The sequence below is a fragment of the Dromiciops gliroides genome, chromosome X (assembly GCF_019393635.1).
Source record: "Dromiciops gliroides isolate mDroGli1 chromosome X, mDroGli1.pri, whole genome shotgun sequence".
Taxonomy (NCBI): Eukaryota; Metazoa; Chordata; class Mammalia; order Microbiotheria; family Microbiotheriidae; genus Dromiciops; species Dromiciops gliroides.
In genome coordinates this window covers 49,078,572-49,096,273 of record NC_057867.1, presented here as the reverse complement: position 1 = coordinate 49,096,273, position 17,702 = coordinate 49,078,572, and the positions used below count along the sequence as shown (strand labels likewise).

The window sequence follows — 17,702 nt, the reverse complement described above, 5'->3', positions numbered from 1 at the left end:
TTTTTTTTTCTAGCTATGATTCTCCCCCTTCTGTTGTAAATACAGTCTTTTGTTCCTTCAGTTACTTTATTTTATTTTTTTTTAAAGGTGGCCCTGTTCCCACTGGCTCTTTTTCCCTCACCCCTGCTCTCCTCTTTTCATTAGTCACCTCTTTAGGATTTAATCAGTTCCCTATTCTCGCTTTTATCTGTTTATATATTTTCCCTCCTCTTTTTTCTTCTCATTCAAGTGGTTTCCCCCCTCCTCTTCAGCTATTCCTGTTTATTAGTTTTTAAAATTTCATTTTTGCCCCCTTTCCAGAAAGATTTTCTATTACTCAATTATCCATCTTCTCTTTGTGTCAATTCTAGACCCCCATTCTCTGACCTTATATCTAAACTTATAGCAAGGGCACCTGAGAACGAGTTCTTTCTTACTATTGAGATTCCTTTTAATATCACCATTTCCCCCACAGCAACCCTATGTGGCTGTAAATTAAATAAACACGTATTCAAAACCAGAGCATCATGGTATAATAGAAAACTCTGGACTTGGAAGTCCAGAAAGATGGAGATTCAAACCTCAGTTCTACCATTACAACCTTACTGTGCAAACTTAGGCAAATCATTCAGCCTCTCTAAGCCTCACTTTCCTTTTTTATAAACTGCAATACCTCAGTGTTTGGTGTGATGAATGAATGAAAAGCATTTGTACAAATTTTAAATCATAATCTAAATGCTACTTAGAGTTGCTTTTTAAAAGTAGATATATTGCTATCTTAGTAGAAGCAAAGGGGATCCAATGGACAATGGGTGGAGGTTGTAATATGGCTGAAACAGATTGCCAGCAATCTGTTGCCTGCCAAAATTTGGTGGAATACCTAGAAAAAGAGGTAGGAGGTCATCCCTTGCTGACATGGGAGTTTGAGCAAAGGATGGAATCTGGAATTTGGCACTAGTGTTGGTGAAATTTTTTAAGACCCTCAGGAAGCCTTCCACTGTATGGGGTAGATCCTTAAGGGAGGATTTAAGGAAGGTGTTATGCACAAAAATAGGACAGGAGAAGGTATGAATGAGGCAGGTAGGTGGTATAGTAAAGAGAGTGCAGGGCTTGGAGTCAGGAAGACTTAAGTCCAAATCTAGCCTCACTTTTACTAGCTGTGTGACCCTGGACTAGTAACTTAACCTCTGTCCGCCTCCTTAACTGGAAAATGGGGGCAATTATAGGACCTATCTCTCTGGGCTATTGTGAGGATCAAATGTGATGTTTGTAAAGTGCCTGGCACATAGTAGGTGGTAAGAAATGCTTATTACCTTACCTTCCCCCCAGTTTTTCACCCTTTATCAAGCTATGTGTTTAAGAATCAAGTACCACCTTGAAAATTCTTGTCCCTCCCCCTCTTATTTTGCTTTTAAGCCCACTTAACCCCACCATCATGTATTTTGTTCACCTTGGACCGTGTTCTTCATTGTGGATGCCTCCATCTCTTCTTGCTTCTCATCTGGATACTGCTTCCTCTGGCCCAAAAGCTTGAAACCCCACCCCTCCCAAACCAATTATGGTTTATTGTAGGATGCTCCAGCCACCTCCCCGTGTTGTATCCTCCCAGCCAGGGCCCATTTTTGCCCCCAGAAATAGGGAAACTTCCCTATTCACCCAGGATTCCACCCCCCCCCCCTTGGAAGTTCCCTGTTATGACTCCATCCAGGGCCCGGTGTTGGAAGATAAAATACCATAAGGGTAAAGGTTAGCAATTGTGACCCTCCCAAACAAGATAAAGTTTTTGATAACTAAGGGACCTCCCTGACCATTTTGTGACCCCCACCCCACTATTTTGTGGCCCCCCTCCCTCTCCCCAAAGGAAACCCCCCAAACCCCAAAGTGCCCCAGAAATAATGAAACAGAGATGGATTTGCTGAATAATATCTACCACTTTAATTTAGCTGTACTAGCAGTACTAAGTTAATTCCAATTTTAACCTGTTTTTAAAATAGTACCAAATATCATTTAGAAAAGTCAAGGATTTCTGTAAACAAAAAGTACAGCACGAAAACAGTAAACAATTAAAGCGCAAAGAAACACCAAAGAAAGGGCACAACTTGCCCCTTTTCAGGGGTGCAGTTAGATCACAATTCCAGTTCAATGCCTAGCTTAAAAAGTCACCTTTTTAAAGTCCCCAATTCTTGATGTAGCCAATCTTCTGAACACTTTCACACAAACAGTCCCTTTTTGAAGCTAAGTAAAGAAACACCTGCAAGAAAGGTAGAACGTGCCTCAGAAGAACTTATTTAACAGTGAAAACAAAAAAAAGATAAACACTAAAGTCCTCAAAAACTTTTCAACACAGGAACAAGACTTTTTCACTGGGGTGGGAAAAACAGACATCTGGGAGTCACAGGATGATCATCTCTTGGATAAATCACCTGTATCTGCTTTGTTTTGGACCCCCCGGATGGTTTTTCTTCTTTTTTCAAATTTTTTTTTTACTGAAGGTTACAAGCGGTTTGAGGTTCGACCTCCGACTCCTCCTCTTTCTCAAACTGACCCTTTAAGGCGCCCTTTCTGTGTACAACTTCAAAGTTCCGAGATAATCTTCTTTTCCTTTCACCTTCTTGTTCTTCCCCCTCCTCCTCAGAGTCGGACCCCATCATGCCAGCAGCCATGCTTGATTTCCCAAGTTTTCTTTTTGGGTCAATTTCTTTCTTCATTTCTTTTTTGCCAAGATCTTTTTTGGGCTTCTCTTCCTCCTTCTCGCTCTCCTCATCCTTTCTCAGCTGCTTTTTGGGTGGTTTTTCCTCTTGCCCCCTTTTCTTGGCCTTCTCCTCCTCAGGAGCCCCTTCCCCTTCACCAGGATTGGTCAGCTTGTACATCTTGGCCTTCCCCTTGGGGTTGTTCATCCTCACTGCAGCAGGGGTTGGGGAGGGAGGTGGCCATAGTTTCCCCTTTTTGGGACTCACCTGAGGAGTCAGGGTAGTGGTGGAGGTGGTGGCCTTGGCTCCCTCGATTTCCTCGGTCTCCAGAGGCTTCTCAGCTTTTCTCTTTCGCCCTCTGGGAACACCAGCAGTGGAGGCAGTGGCCGCTGAGGCTGCACCCGCAGACTTGGGGGCCATGGGGCCATACCTGGGTTTCCCCTCCCCATCTCCCTTGGAAGAGCCCCCCTCCTTTTTCCCACCTTCTACCTCAGTGTAGGCAACAGGCCGCTTCTTGAAGGGCTTCACGCGGGGGTTGTGGTCGATCTCCCACAGACCTTCGTTAAAGCCTCGTCTCTTGTTGGGTTTGCCGTACTTGGCCTTGTTCTCGGAGTAGGGGAAGATGTCTTTGGGGGCCAGGAAGGCCGTCTCGTGGGTGCCGAAGAAGAAAATGAGCAGCTTGTTGTGCGGGGGCTTGACCACATCATCGGGTACCTCGTCTACCCTGGCAGGCCAGTGGGGGTAGCCCTTCATCTTGGCGAAGATCAGATCTCCGGGCTTGAAGTTGTAAGACATGGTGACGGCCGCTGGGGCTGAGGCGCGGGAGCCCAGGCGGTGATGCGGCAGACGCGGCTGATGCGGCAGGGCCGCGCGGAACCGGCGGCAGCGGCGGCGGCGGCGGCGGCGGCGGCGGCGGCGGCGGCGGCGGCGAGAAGGCCGGGGCCGGGGAGCCGGGGAGCCGGCCGGACGCGGGCAGCTGCGGAGCGGCGGCGGCGGCGGCGGCTGAAGAGAGAGCGAGCGAGAACGAGAATGAGAATGTGAATGAGCTCGAGCAGGCGCCGGAGCCCCAGGATCAACCGGAGGGAGGGAGGGAGGGAGGCAGGCAGGCAGGCAGGCAGGCAGGGAGGGAGGGAGGGAGCGAGGCAGCCAGCGAGCCGCTCCGCCTGCTGCTCAGCCAGCCAGTCACTCAGACTGCGGGGCTGGCTGCTGGGCACTAGAGTGGCGGGAGGGACCTATGCGCCTGCGCATCCCCGCGATCGCGCGCGCCGCCGCCGCCGCCGCCGCCGCCGCCGCCGTTGGCGTGGCCGTTGGCCTTGGCCTTGCGGGGCTGGACTCCCTCCCCCCACCCCCATCGCCGTCTCTGACCCGCCCCCCCCACCCCCTCCCCTGCCAGCCGCGAGGGGGAATCGCGCGCGCCCCTCCTCCCCGGGGTGCGATACCTTCCCGTCTCCCGTGTCGCCGCTCCCCTCTCCCCTCTCCCGTCTCGCCTTGGCCGTCTCCCCTCTCCCGTTTCGCCCCTCAGCCTCTCCCCTGTCGCCCCTCAGCCCCTCCCCTGTCGCCCCTCTGCCCCTCCAGCTCCCGGCTCCCCGCTCCCCTCTCCCCTCTCCCCGCTCCCCTCTCCCTTTTGTGCCTGGCGTTCATACGTTGTGCTCCAAAGCGCTGGGCTGCGGGGGCTCGGCGACGTTCGCTCCCCCGCCCCTCGGCAAAACTCTTGGGTCGAAAAAGCCCCCTTCCTCCCCCCCCCCCCCCTCCCCTTCCCCAAATAACACACCTTCAGATGCGCTTCACGGTCGATCGTAGTAGGATCAAATCACTGGTCTGCTCCGGCGGCAGTCACTGGAGCTTCTGAAAAGCCAGGTTGCAGGAGGGGAGAAAAGCTGAGCATCCCTCTGCACCTGCTGCTGGTTGCTATGAGGCGCCGGGGGAGGGGAGGGGGGCTTCCGTGAGCAATTACGTGCAATGCAGCTGCTTGGCCCCCTGAAGTGGATGCGAATGGCACATTCTAGACAACCCGCCTCGCTAGCTGTCCCCCCCAAATCGGCATTCCACCCCCAGACTATCTTAGGGTGCTCAAGCTTCCCCCTATTCCTGGAATGCACTGGAAAATCCACAGCTCTGCCTGTCAAAACCAGGAGCTTCTGTGACTCCACCCCCACCCCCACCCCACCCCCCTCCTCGCTGGTTAATGCACTCTTCCTCCTCAAATGATTTCGCATTTACTTATTCTTATACCTGTTGTGTTGCCCCAGTAAAAATGGTTTGGTTTTGCCTTTTATATCCCCCCCAGCACCCAATATACTTGCCTTGCACAGAGCAGCTTCTTTGGGGAAGGAGGGGGCGGCGGCTGTGGCGGCTGTGGCGGCGGCGGCGGCGGCTGTGGCTGTGGTGGTGGTGGTGGCGGCGGCGCTGGCGCTGGCGGCGGGCGGGGGGGTTTGGGGGGGCCGTGAGGGGGGGTTGTCGGCGAGGGGGAATGAATGGAACTGGAGTTCAAACCTGGGATTTCAGTGGCATAGGAAACTATCAATGCAGAGTACGAATTTGTAATCTTAGACTGTGGCTTGACAGCACTGAGACGTTTAGTAACTGGCCCATGGACACACAGCCAGGATGTGCCTGAGAAAGGACTTGAATCCTGGTCTTTCTGAGGACCGTTCTCTATCCATAATTCCATGCTGCAATCCATCTCTCTCTCTCTCTCTCTCTCTCTCTCTCTCTCTCTCTCTCTCTCTCTCTCTTTAATTTAATTTAATTTAATTTAATTTTATGTGTTAATCTTGAACTTAAACACCAGAAAAGGGCATTTCCATACACACAGTAGACAATAAAAACAGGATGCTGGATGAAACCATGAATCTCCATATTATACCATTTTCTAGCTGCCTCTCAATGAAACTATATTGTGCCCATTTAATAAACATTTACTGAATTTATTTCAGCAGGAAAAATAAAGGAGTGCAGGATGAAATTTTAGCTTCATAGACTGTTTTTCAGAAGTATTGCTGTTGTATATATTGAATTCTCTACTGCTTTTTAAACCACATCTTTAAAAAAACCCAACAGTTAACATTTATACAGTTTGTGCCAGAAATTTTAGTGCAGTTTAAAGCTTCGAGCTTTAAATGTATTTTTAAAAATTAATTGTAAAATAAAATCAAAATCATATCTATATATCACATTATTATAATTTATATGGTAGTCGAATGTGCACAAAATGCAAACTTGCAAATCACAATGTTCATAATTGAAACATTTTAGTTTAAGCAATAAAAATTCAACTAGTTTGTTTTATCAGGAGAATACTGATTTTAAAAATAATTTTAAAATGAGATTTTTTTAAATTTGAAAAATAATTGGAAATACAGGTAGAAATATTTTTCAAGTAGATTGTATTTTTGTAAAATATATGTAGACTAACCTTTTTTAATTAAAGTAACTAAAATTTCATATATATTTTATTAAAATAATCTTGTATCTAATTGAAAAAAATTACAAGTATAGTGCCTTAAAGTTAACATTATATATACACATAATATATACAATTATAAAGCCATATATAATACTTTATATATGGAATACACACACACATGTAAATATATACATATATATGTATTGTGTTTTACAGTTAGCATTATCTCATTTGATCTTCACAAATGACCCTAAGGAGGTAGGTGCTATTATTACCCTCATTTTAAAGATAAAGAAACACAGAGGCTAAGTTAGATTTTCCAGACTCCACTTGCAATTTTCTATCTATTATACTAAGCTGTTTTCTTCTTGAGAATTTTCTCATTTGGAGATGTTTTGTGGGCCTAGAAGACTTTTTCCACCCTGGAGGCAATCAGTATTAAGTGACTTGCCCAGGGCCACACAGCTAGCAAATGTCAGTGTCTGAGGACAGATTTGAACTCAGGTCCTCCTAACTTCAGGGCGGGTCCTCTATCCACTGAACCACCTCCCTGCTCCTCTATTTATTTATTTTTTATTTATTTATTTATTTTTAGTGAGGCAATTGGGGTTAAGTGACACAGCTAGTAAGTGTTAAGTGTCTGAGGTTGGATTTGAACTCAGGTACTCCCGACTCCAGGGCCAGTGCTCTATCCACTGTGCCACCTAGCTGCCCCTGCTCCTCTATTTTTAAGGCCTCTATTGTTAATACAGTAAGAAAGCTAAGGGAGGGCACCTGAGTGAACTCTGTGCAAGGTCATAAGGCAGCAGCTGTAGGCTATAGTCCTGAGGACTGCTACACCGGCTTCTTCCTCCCTGTGAACCTTCTGAAGGCCCCAAGATAAAAGCAAGAAAAGCCAAATCCTCTGGGTTTGGCTCACTTTGCTATTGCCTACAGAGCTGGTCGTTCCTGAAGCAGGGAAATAGAAAGTCAGGTGAGATCTCTTTATATCAGAAGATTGCTCTCTTGAATGAATCTCCGGTTCCAGGTGGCTTTTCTCTTTGCGCCTTGGTGCTCTACTTTGGAGCCTATCTTGTGTGCCAAGTTCTTAAGCTTCATCCTTGGGGCTATCCCATGAGCCCTTTCATGGGATACCTGTGGTCATACCTGTGAGGTCAGAGAGCATAGGAACCAGATTTCTTCTGTCTCAAAGATCTAATGATTCCAGCTTTTGTGGAGTCAGGGATTGCTACGGAATGGAAAAATCCAAAGCTAGGAGTACTTTAAAGTTCTCCACAATACCTTGACAGCACTTTGTAAATAAGAGTCAACAGCTTTCATTTCATTAATGCCTTAAGGTTTACAAAGCACTTTTCTTCTAACAATCCTGCCAGACAGGTCAGCGTGAATATCTTCATTTTACAGAAGATAGAACTGAAGTTAAGAGGGGGGCGGGGGGGGGGGGGAGGAGGAGGACTGGGAGCTATTAATTGTTATAGATGGATTCAGTCCCACATCTCCTGATTTTAAGTGTTGAGCCCCCCTATTTCCCAGAAGAAACTGACCATTCTAAATTAATGTTGGAACCCTAGCTGGATTCCCTTGCCATCTTCATAACTTGCTGCGAATATAGTAAGCCCAGGAATACAGGGACAGAGTTTTACAACCTTGGGGGAGGGGGAGGAGAGAATCTGAGCCAGATGGTGAAAGTAAACTGGAGTGGCCCTTGTGTTTTCAGTAACTGGGCTATTGGGCTAAGTGAGCCCAAGAAGCTGTTGGAACACTGCTTTCTAGGCAAGACACAAGGGGAAGTCATCTGATTTTTCAAGGCTCATGAATTGGGATTGTCTGGAGCACATCTGTCATAGACCTTTGCACTGTGGAAGTGAGCTAATGAAAGAAAGGACTGAGTCGAATGTAAATGACTTAGGCAATCGGGCAATTGGTTTGTTGTTTCACCCTCCCCCAATAAACACACAAACACACACACACACACACACACACACACACAAACACACACAGAGGCTTGTTTCTTTTCCAAATATTTTCTTTTTTTTAAAGGGAATGTAAATTTGTGTCTTTAATTTGTGTCTAGTCTCGTCACACAGTTTGGGGGAAATAAGATGGTGAAATCTCTCTCTCTCTCTCTCTCTCTCTCTCTCTCTCTCTCTCTTCCTCTTTCCCTCTTTCCCTCTCCCCCTCTCCCCTCCCTCCTCCTCCTCCTTCTTCTTCCTCTCTCCCTCTCCCCCTCTCTCCCTCCTTCTCTCTCTCCTCTCTCCCCTCCTTCTCTCTCTCCTCTCTCCCCCCTCTCTCTCCCTCTCTCCCCTCCCTCCCTCCCTCCTTCTCCCTCCCTCCTTCTCTCTCTCCCCCCTCTCCCTCTCCCACTCTCCCTTCCCTCCCCCCCCATCTCTCTCTCTCCAATGGCACTAATTGGCCCTTATGGCAGCAGATGTAATCATGAACAGTGGTCTCCATAGAGAAGCCACGTTCCCCAGCATTGTGGAAACTGAGTGACCCCAAAGAAGCTTAGTTATCCTTCCAGCTGTTCAACATGAAAATCCTAGAGGTGCCCTTTGAAATCTCCTCAACATCCTTGACACCACGTACCAAGATGGACAAATAGGTGCCTGGATTTGTTTTCCATCAGCTACCCTTTCTGTGGATAAATTCCATTTCTAGTACTGACAATCTAATCTGTCAGTTCACTCAAAAGCTATCTGGAGAAAATCTACAAGGAATGATTAAATTCTTGATAGCTCTTATGCTTGGGTTAGAGCCCGCTTTTTCCTCCAAGGCTTCACAAGCTTAAACTGCTTCACGAGGTTATATGGTGTTAGTTTGTGGTCAAGTATTTATCTCTGTCTAAAAATGAAAAGTCTGGAACGAGAATTCCTATTTAACCAAATAAAGCAACAGGAGAAACATAACTTCTCATTTAGCCTATTTTTAATCAATATTGTCACAAAAAGCTAAAATGTTCACTGGAACCCTGGTTTGTTGTCATGTGAAATGCAATCTAAAAAAAATTTCAATGTAAAAAAAGGAATGTAATCTGTATTGTAAAAATTTATGGGTGTCAGATTTGGGACCTTCTTATCCCGTGAAGTGATGTTGCTTACTTGGAGCAAGCAAATACAGGAGTATGGCTGAAGCCAGAGTTTGTACCTTAATCATCATACAAATAGAGACATTTCTAATTCATTTGCCCTCAGCTTTTCTCATCTGGGTTTGTGGCTTTTATTTGTTTTGCAGAAGCCTTCGAGATTGTCGTCCGGCATGCCAAGAACTATACCAACACCATGTTCAGAAACCAGTACTCCAGCATGGCCCCCCAAGTTTTCAAATTTGTGGGGGAATTTTTCACAGATGTCTCCCTCTACATCCTTGGCTCTGACTTCCATGTCAATGATATGGTCAATGAGTTCTTTGACGGTCTGTTTCCTGTGATCTACTCACACCTGATCAACCCTGGTTTCCCAGAGCTCTCCTTAGAAATGGCTGAGTGCTTGCGTGGGGCAAGGCGGGACCTCCAAGCATTTGGGCACTATCCAAAGATCATCATGACTCAGGTGTCCAAGTCACTGCAGACAACCCGAGTCTTTCTCCAGGCCCTGAATCTCGGAATTGAAGTGATCAACACAACTGACCACTTAAAATTCAGCAAGGACTGTGGCAGGATGCTCCTAAAAATGTGGTACTGTTCTTATTGTCAGGGACTGGCAATGGCCAAGCCTTGTGCTGGCCACTGCAGTGCTGTAATGCAAGGATGTCTGGCTAGTGTTGTCGAGATAGACAAGTATTGGAGAGAATACATCAGCTCTCTAGAAGAACTTGTTAAAGGCATGTATAGGATCTATGACATGGAACATGTCCTGCTCAGTCTCTTCACTTTGATCCGAGACTCCGTCCAGTATGTTCAGAAGAATGGAGGAAAGCTCACCGCCACAGTGAGTAAATAATAATAGTAATAATAAGCCTTTAGTGATGACATTTTGACTGATCCACTAACGATAAGGTGGCCTTGTGAGTTGTGGGGTGACCTTGCTGGTGACAGATAAAATGTACTTTGACATTGTTGCCCAGTCTTTCCTGACTTTGAAGCCAGAATTCTGCATATAGGAAGGGGTTAGACTCCCTTAGAGAACATTTGCACAGAGCAGATGGAGAAAACAATTTTGAAGCCAGCTGTATGAGGTTAGCCTGGCATTCCTTTAGCTTAGTTATTACTAATTCTGATCATTCTGATATTTTTTTCCGGTATATTATCCATAATGACATATAATTCCACAGGACAGTTTCACTGTCTGCCCTTCCAATACATCTTTCATGGTGATCTTCCTAGCATAGATCTGTTCCTACCCCCCACTCCTCTACTCAAAAATATTCAGTGGCTCCCTGTTGCCTACTGAGTAAAACACAGATTATTTAGCCTGGCATTCAATGACCTTGGAGACCTTAAAGAACCTGTCTATCCTCCTCTCTTCAGTCTTACCCTTGTGTTCAATTCATGTACCCTGTGCTCTAGCCAAACAGAATCACTGTCTGTGGAGTCCCATCAATGCTCTCCCATCCCCTTTTCTCCCTGTTGACTATGTATCCTATGTCTGAAATTGCCCCCATTCTCTCTCCCTCTCTCCACCCTCTCTCCCACCCCTTCTCTCCCTCTTCCCCTCTCTTTTCTCCTTCCTCTTTCTTCTTCTCTCCCCTTTCTCTTTCTCTCTCCTTCTCTCCTAATTCTCACCCATTTTCTAAAGTTTAATTCACATACCACCTATACCATGAAATTTTTTCCCATGATTCCTCTGTCAGCAACAACCTTCACCCTTAGACCTTAAAGAATTCTTTGTTTTGGAGTTCTCTGGTACATTTATTGTCTTCTCCCATGGAGTATTGTCATCTAAGTCTGTGTGCCCTAGAGATCACTTGATCCATGAAGGCAGGGACCTTGTCTTCTTATTTGAGCACAGTGCTCTGCGTAGATGTGCTTAATGAACATTTGTTGATACTCAAAGCTACTGCCCTGAACATTAAAGTTACCACTGGGAAGCCTGGGTATAACAGGGCACTAAATAAATCTTTTCTGGGGATTCATGATTTCATTGGTGGAGGGGCTCTCTTCATTAAGGGAGCTTTCAACCCCAAGGGGATTAAAAATTTTTTTATTTGATTTTATTTTTCCCCAATTACATGTGAATATTTTTTGAGTTTCATATTTTTCTCCCACCCTTCCTTCTCTCCCCCCTCCCGAGGCTAGCAAGTAATTTGATATAGGTTATAAATTACTATCATGTTAAACATATTTCCACATTAATGAGAACAAAAGGAAAAATGCAAGAAAGGATAAACAAGAATAATAACAAAAAATCAACAACAAAAGTGAAAATAGCATGCTTCAGTCTGCATTCAGACTCCATCGTTCTTTTTCTGAATGTGGAGAGCATTTTCCACCATAAGTCTTTTGGCATTGTCTTGGATCATTGTATTGCTGAGAAGAGTTAAATCTATCACAGTTGATCATCCAACAATGTTGTTGATACTGTGTACAATGTTCTCTTGGTTTTGCTCACTTCATTCAGCATCAATTCATGTAAGTATTTCCAGCCTTTTCCGAAATCTTCCTGTTCATCATTTCTTACAGCACAATAGTATTGCATTGCATTCATATACCACAACATGTTTAGCCATTCCCCAATTGATGGGCATCCCCTCAATTTCTAATTCTTTGCTACCACAAAAAGAGCAGCTATAAATATTTTTGTACATGTCGGTCCTTTTCCTTTTTATATGATCTCTTCCGGATATAGACATAGTAGCGGTATTGCTGGGTCAAAGGGTATGCACAGCTTTATAGCCCTTTGGGCATAGTTCCAGATTGCTCTCCAGAATGGTTGGATCAGTTCACAGCTTCACCAACAGTACATTAGTGTTCCATTTTCCCACATCTTCTCCAACATTTGTCATTTTCCTTTTTTGTCATATTAGCCAATTGGATAGGTGTGAGGTGGTACCTCAGAGTAGTTTTCATTTGCATGTCTCTAATCAGTAGTGATTGAGAACATTTTTTCATATGGCAATAGATAGCTTTAATTTCTTCATCTGAGAACTGCCTGTTCATATCCTTTGACCATTTCTCAATTGGGGAATGACTTGTATTGGGGGATTTTAAATGAGGCACAAATTGCATTAGGTGACTCTGAGGCCCCTTCCCATCCTTAGGCTGGGTGGTTCTCTGATTCATCACAAGAATTACTTCAGCTACCACAACTCTGGGTGTAGAGGGGTTTTCAGGAAGACAAGAGTATCCCAGAGTGACTACTAAGGAGCTACTCCAATTGCCCCAGTCCTGCAGAAGTCCTTTAACACATGTATGTGATGCATAACTTATATTGAATTGCTTGAGTTCTTAGGGGTGGGGAGTAGGAAGGGAGGGAGGAAGAGAAGTTGGAACACAAAGTTTTTAAAAATTGATGTTAAAATTTGGTTTTATATGTAATTTGGAAAATAAAATTCTAAACAGAAAAAAAAATACCAAAGGACTATTGATGAAACATACTGTCCACTTCCAAAGAAAGAACTGATATTGATGGAACAGAGTGAAGCAGGCTATTTTTGACTTTCTTTCATTTCTACTTTTAACCAAGTTTTCTTGTACAAAATGACAAATATGGTAATGTTTTACATAATCATACATGTATAACCCATATCTGATTGTTTGCCACCTCAGGAAGGGGGGAGGGGAGGGATGGAAAGAGGGATAAAAACTGGAACCCAAAACTATAAATAAATAAGATATGTATGCGAAAAATGTTATTGTACAGGGAATGGAAAGATCCTATGCGCCAATGTCATTCCTGAATAGCAAATCATTTCCCTGACTGCCATATAATTTGGAACCCAAATAAGGGAACTAATATAGTACATAGTCACCTTTCAGCAGACATGAGAAAAATGAAAGTCATCTTTGGGGGTTGCAAAACACTTCCTTTTTGGGGGGCAGGGCAGTGAGGGTTAAGTGACTTGCCCAAGGTCACACAGCTAGTAAGTGTCAAGTGTCTGAGGTCTGATTTGAACTCAGGTCCTCCTGAATCCAGGGCCAGTGCTCTATCCACTGCGCCACCTAGCTGCCCCTGCAAAGCACTTCCTGATCAGCCCAGGAGGTAGGTGGCACAAGTATGAGTGAACTCATCTTCAGAGGAGGATGAAGGCTCAGAAATGGAAAATTATTTGTCCTGGGTCCCACAGCTAGGATTCAAACTCTCGAATATTCTGACTCTGAATGGAGTGCTATTTTCATCAGGCCATGTGCCTCTTTTTCTCTAAAAAAACAAAATTAGAACCAACTCCCCCCACCCCACAAATCAAAGCTACTTTAGTGGTGCTATCCTGCAAGCCACCTGAAGGCAAGGGATATTTAGTTTTTGGTTTTGTTTCTACCTCTGTGTTCTCCAGCACCTTACAAGGAACCTTCTACAGAGTGGGTTAATTAGTGTTCATTGAATTGAATAAGAAGACTAAAATAAATATTCTATTTAAGAATATCTGGGAGATGTATCTGGCCATGAGTGGACCAGTAGTTCCAACACTTATCTTCCCCATCCCACCAATACTTTTTATTTTTATTTTTTTGCGGGGCAATGAGGGTTAAGTGACTTGACCAGGGCCACACAGCTGGTAAGTATCAAGTGTCTGAGGTTGGATTTGAACTCAGGTCCTCCTGAATCCAGGGCCGGTGCTCTATCCACTGTGCCACCTAGCTGCGCCCCCTCACCAATACTTTTTAAAAAGATAGTAAGGGATGTGTGTGTGTGTGTGTGTGTGTGTATATATATATATATATATATATATATATATATATATATATATATATATGTATATATATATATGTATAGAGATATATAGATATAACCTATATCAGATTACCTGCTGTCTAGGGGAGGGGGGGAGAAAAATCTGAAATTGTAAAGCATGTATAAACAAAAGTTGAGAACTATCTTTACATGTAATGGAAAAAAATAAAATACCTCATACATTAAAAAAAAAAAGAGATAGTAAGGGGCAGCTAGGTGGCGCAGTGGATAGAGCACCGGCCCTGGATTCAGGAGGACCTGAGTTCAAATCCGGCCTCAGCCACTTGATACTTACCAGCTGTGTGACCCTGGGCAAGTCACTTAACCCCAATTGCCTCACCAAAAAAAAAAAAGATAGTAAAAGAATTAAGTGAAAATTTTTGCTCAATTATTAGATGAACAATTGTTGATATGTTTTGTTTTTACACCACTTTAATTTCCCAGTGTAACCTCCCCCTATCCCAAACCCAAAGAGAACCATCCCTTGTCATAAAGAAGAAAAAAAGAAAAGAGGGAGGAGGAAAACATGTCAGCAAAAATCACCAATATATCACCTGGACTGGCCAATATATTCCATATTCTACCAGCACCTCCTTACATCTCTGGAAGCAAAGGAGAGAGGTTCATTTTCACCTCTCCTTTACAGAGCCAAGCTTGATAAGTAGTGTTTAGGTTTTCAAATTTTGTTGTTGCTCATGTTCTTTCCACTGACAGTGTCGAGGTCGTCGTGTATGTTTTTTCCCTGGTTCTCTTTGTTTCGTACTTCATATGTCTTCCTGGCCTCTGAATTATTCTCATTTCATTTATTAGAAATTGAGAGAAAATTTAAACTAATGGAATCTGAGCAAGTAGGGACCTCATCATGTCCAATTCCCCCCTTTTAGAACAGACAAGGCCCAGATAGGAGAGGAATTTTTGTTTCCCAAGGGCACATAGTGTGTTTCTTGCTGGTAACTAGAACCCACAGCAGCTCTTCCTTAGTTCCCCCAAGACTAGGATTTTTTAATGCCATGGAGAGCTTGGTGAAAGTGGTTATTCTGGGGTCTCATCTTGTATCATTTAAAAAATGAATACATTGTTCTTGCTTTTATGACCAGTGACTCACAGTGTTTTATATCAGATGGTAGAAAGCAATCATTGACAATTCATGGTCTGTCCAATTTTCAGCATGTGTCTCATAGGGGTCTGGGTGCAGAGGACAGGCTGACATTTTGGAGAAATAGGAGGAGTAAGGGTGGGCACAGACCACTTAGCTGCACACAGGTTATCAGACCCACAGGATGCCCCAGGCGCAAACACAGGCAGCCCTGCCCTTAACTCTTTCATTTGCCATTTCTGAGAAAAAGTACAATTCTCTCTGTCCGTCCTAGGGAAAGATTACCTATAGCTGAGACCATCAAGCATTTTGAAAATGGCCCTTATAGAGACTTTGCAATTGTCTGCCTGAAAAGTCAGGCAGACCCCCGGCTTCCTAGAAACATCACCTGGTTGGCTGAAATAACATGGCGGGGGGGGGGGTGTCTTCAGACGGCTTTAAAATGTCACCCTTAGACACTTATTTGCTGAGTGACCCTGGGCAAGTCATGCTGACTCTCTGCCTTGATTTCCTCATACATGAAACATGGGTTCTGGACTTGGCAGCATTGAAGGTTCTTCCCACCTCTAGCTCTCTGATCCAATCATTTTATCTAATCCTGTTATGAGGAACTTTTGCTCTTCTAAGTGAATCCAGCAGTTATGTTTTTGTAAAAGCAACTGTATAGCGCTCTGACCTTGGAGTCCTGATGTTTGCACTGGAGAAAGAGGAATAGTAATTCTAATTATACTACATTAAATTATAGGATTTTATAGCCAGAAAGGGCCTTACACACCATTTTATCCAGTAGCTTCATTTTACTAAGACCTAGAAAGACAAAGTGGCTTGCCTAAGATTGCCAGATAGTTTTGAATAGGGCACAAAACTACAGAATTAGGGAGTTTTGCTGTTGTTAAGGCATCAGGAGGATGATGTCTTAACTTGCAAGTGAATTGGATTTAAGTGCAGTCACCAGCCTCATTCTCTCCTCCAGTTATCTGAGTCCAGTCCATGGGGCGGGAAGACTGGAGATGGCCCCAGATGCAGTGGGGAGGCCTTGGCCTTTTCACAGGTCTCAGTTTGGCTGAGGTAGCACCCATGCTGTGGGTTTCTAGCCAGAACGGAAAGAAATGCTCTTTACACTCTAAGCCTTCAGAACCCAAACAGAGACCAAGTGACCCTTGGGCAGGAACCTGTTATTGGCCAATCAGTGAGAGCCATAATTATTTGGGTTTAAGGAATAGTCAAGTAGCTCCATCTGATTTTCCAGAGTTTTAATTCTAAAAATCATAAATGAAGCTACATGTGATGAAAGAGTTAATCGTCCCAGGTTTTTTTTTTTTTAATGATAGACTAAACAAGTAGGTAAGAGAAAAAAATCTAGCCTCCAAACCCCAAGATATCTTGCGAAGTTTCTTTGGGCAGAGCACCCACATGGAAAGGTATGATTCCTTGTATGATCAGAGGGACTGGACATGGTGATTTGATTTGTATAAGGATCTCCCAGGTGAAGAAACTCACTCTACCAGGGCAAGTTGGCGATTTCTTTAAAACTGAAAGAATTACTTAGTACACTGAAAATGTAGTGACTTGCCCCAGGGTCAAATAGCCCCTAAGCGTTAGAGACCGAATTTGAATCCAATTATTCCTTGCTCTGAAATCAATGCTCTTTCCATTATGCTACTTCTCTTGTATTACTATACACAACATAAAGGCTGGTGAGAAAAATAACACAATGTCTAAGCTCTAAGAAGCCTCAGAGATAGATCATTTAGTCTAACCATCACATTTATTAGTAGTATTGCTATAATCATTTACTGTTGAGTTGTTTTTCAGTCGTGTCTGACTCTATGACCCCATGTGGGTTTTCTTGGCACAGACACTGGAGTAGTTTGCCATTCCTTCTCCAACCCATTTTACAGATGAGGAAAGGGAGGCAAACAGGGTGAAGTGACTTGTCTAGGGTCACACAGCTAATAAGTGTCTGAGAGCAGATTTGAACTCAGGAAGATGAGTCTTCCTGACTCCAGGCCCACTGTTCTATCCAGTGAACCACCTGGCTGCTATAATCATAGATATTATTACTAATAATAGAAGTGGTAGCTCCAATGTCCATAACATTTGTTATGTGATACATTCCTCACAACTGCCCTATAGGCTTTGAATACATGTTGTATTATCAACATTTTACAGAGTAGGATGCTAAGACTCAAAAAAAGTGAAGTGATTTGCTTGAGATGACACAGTAAATTGGTGATGGAGTTAAGATGAAAAATCAGGTCTCCTGACTTCCAATGCAACAAACACCCTTTGCCCCAGACCCTGCTAAACCAAGTCTTTCATTGTGTTAAAAGAAAACAACAACCCCCCACTAGACAATGGGTTTTGCTAAAAATCTATTTTTAAGCTACTGAAACTCTTTAATGTCAGACTTGAGCCCAGAGCAAACAAATTCAAGTAGGATAGTATTTTTTCTGGAGGAGATTTATAATAGGAAGCCTGACACCATCCCAAAGATAATGTTGTAAATGGGTCTGCTTTGACTCTCTATGTGCATTCTAGAACCAGAATAAATTTCTTTGCCCCCAAGAGATGATTGAAGGAGGGTCTTTTGAAGAAACCCTACCTATTAACTGGATCCTCACGTATTAAATTCCATATTAAATCCCTGGAGGCTACCACAAAAAATATATCTTGTCCAAGAAATATATTTCTAGCACCATTGT

General features: G+C 43.9%; 2 protein-coding genes across 2 annotated transcripts in view; one reads left to right on the top strand and one right to left on the bottom strand.

Moving 5' to 3' along the window:
- GPC3 (glypican 3) overlaps positions 1 to 17,702 on the top strand; it is a 728,389-nt gene that overhangs the window by 334,263 nt on the left and 376,424 nt on the right. Inside the window, exon 3 of the mRNA XM_043974754.1 lies at positions 9,307 to 10,001. Coding sequence (XP_043830689.1) covers positions 9,307 to 10,001 — 695 coding nt within the window. The remainder of the gene's footprint in view (positions 1 to 9,306; positions 10,002 to 17,702) is intronic.
- Positions 1,899 to 3,574, bottom strand: LOC122734069 (PC4 and SFRS1-interacting protein-like). The gene has a single exon (XM_043974756.1). The coding sequence runs from the start codon at positions 3,462 to 3,464 to the stop codon at positions 2,463 to 2,465; it is 1,002 nt and encodes a 333-aa protein (XP_043830691.1). The 5' UTR covers positions 3,465 to 3,574; the 3' UTR covers positions 1,899 to 2,462.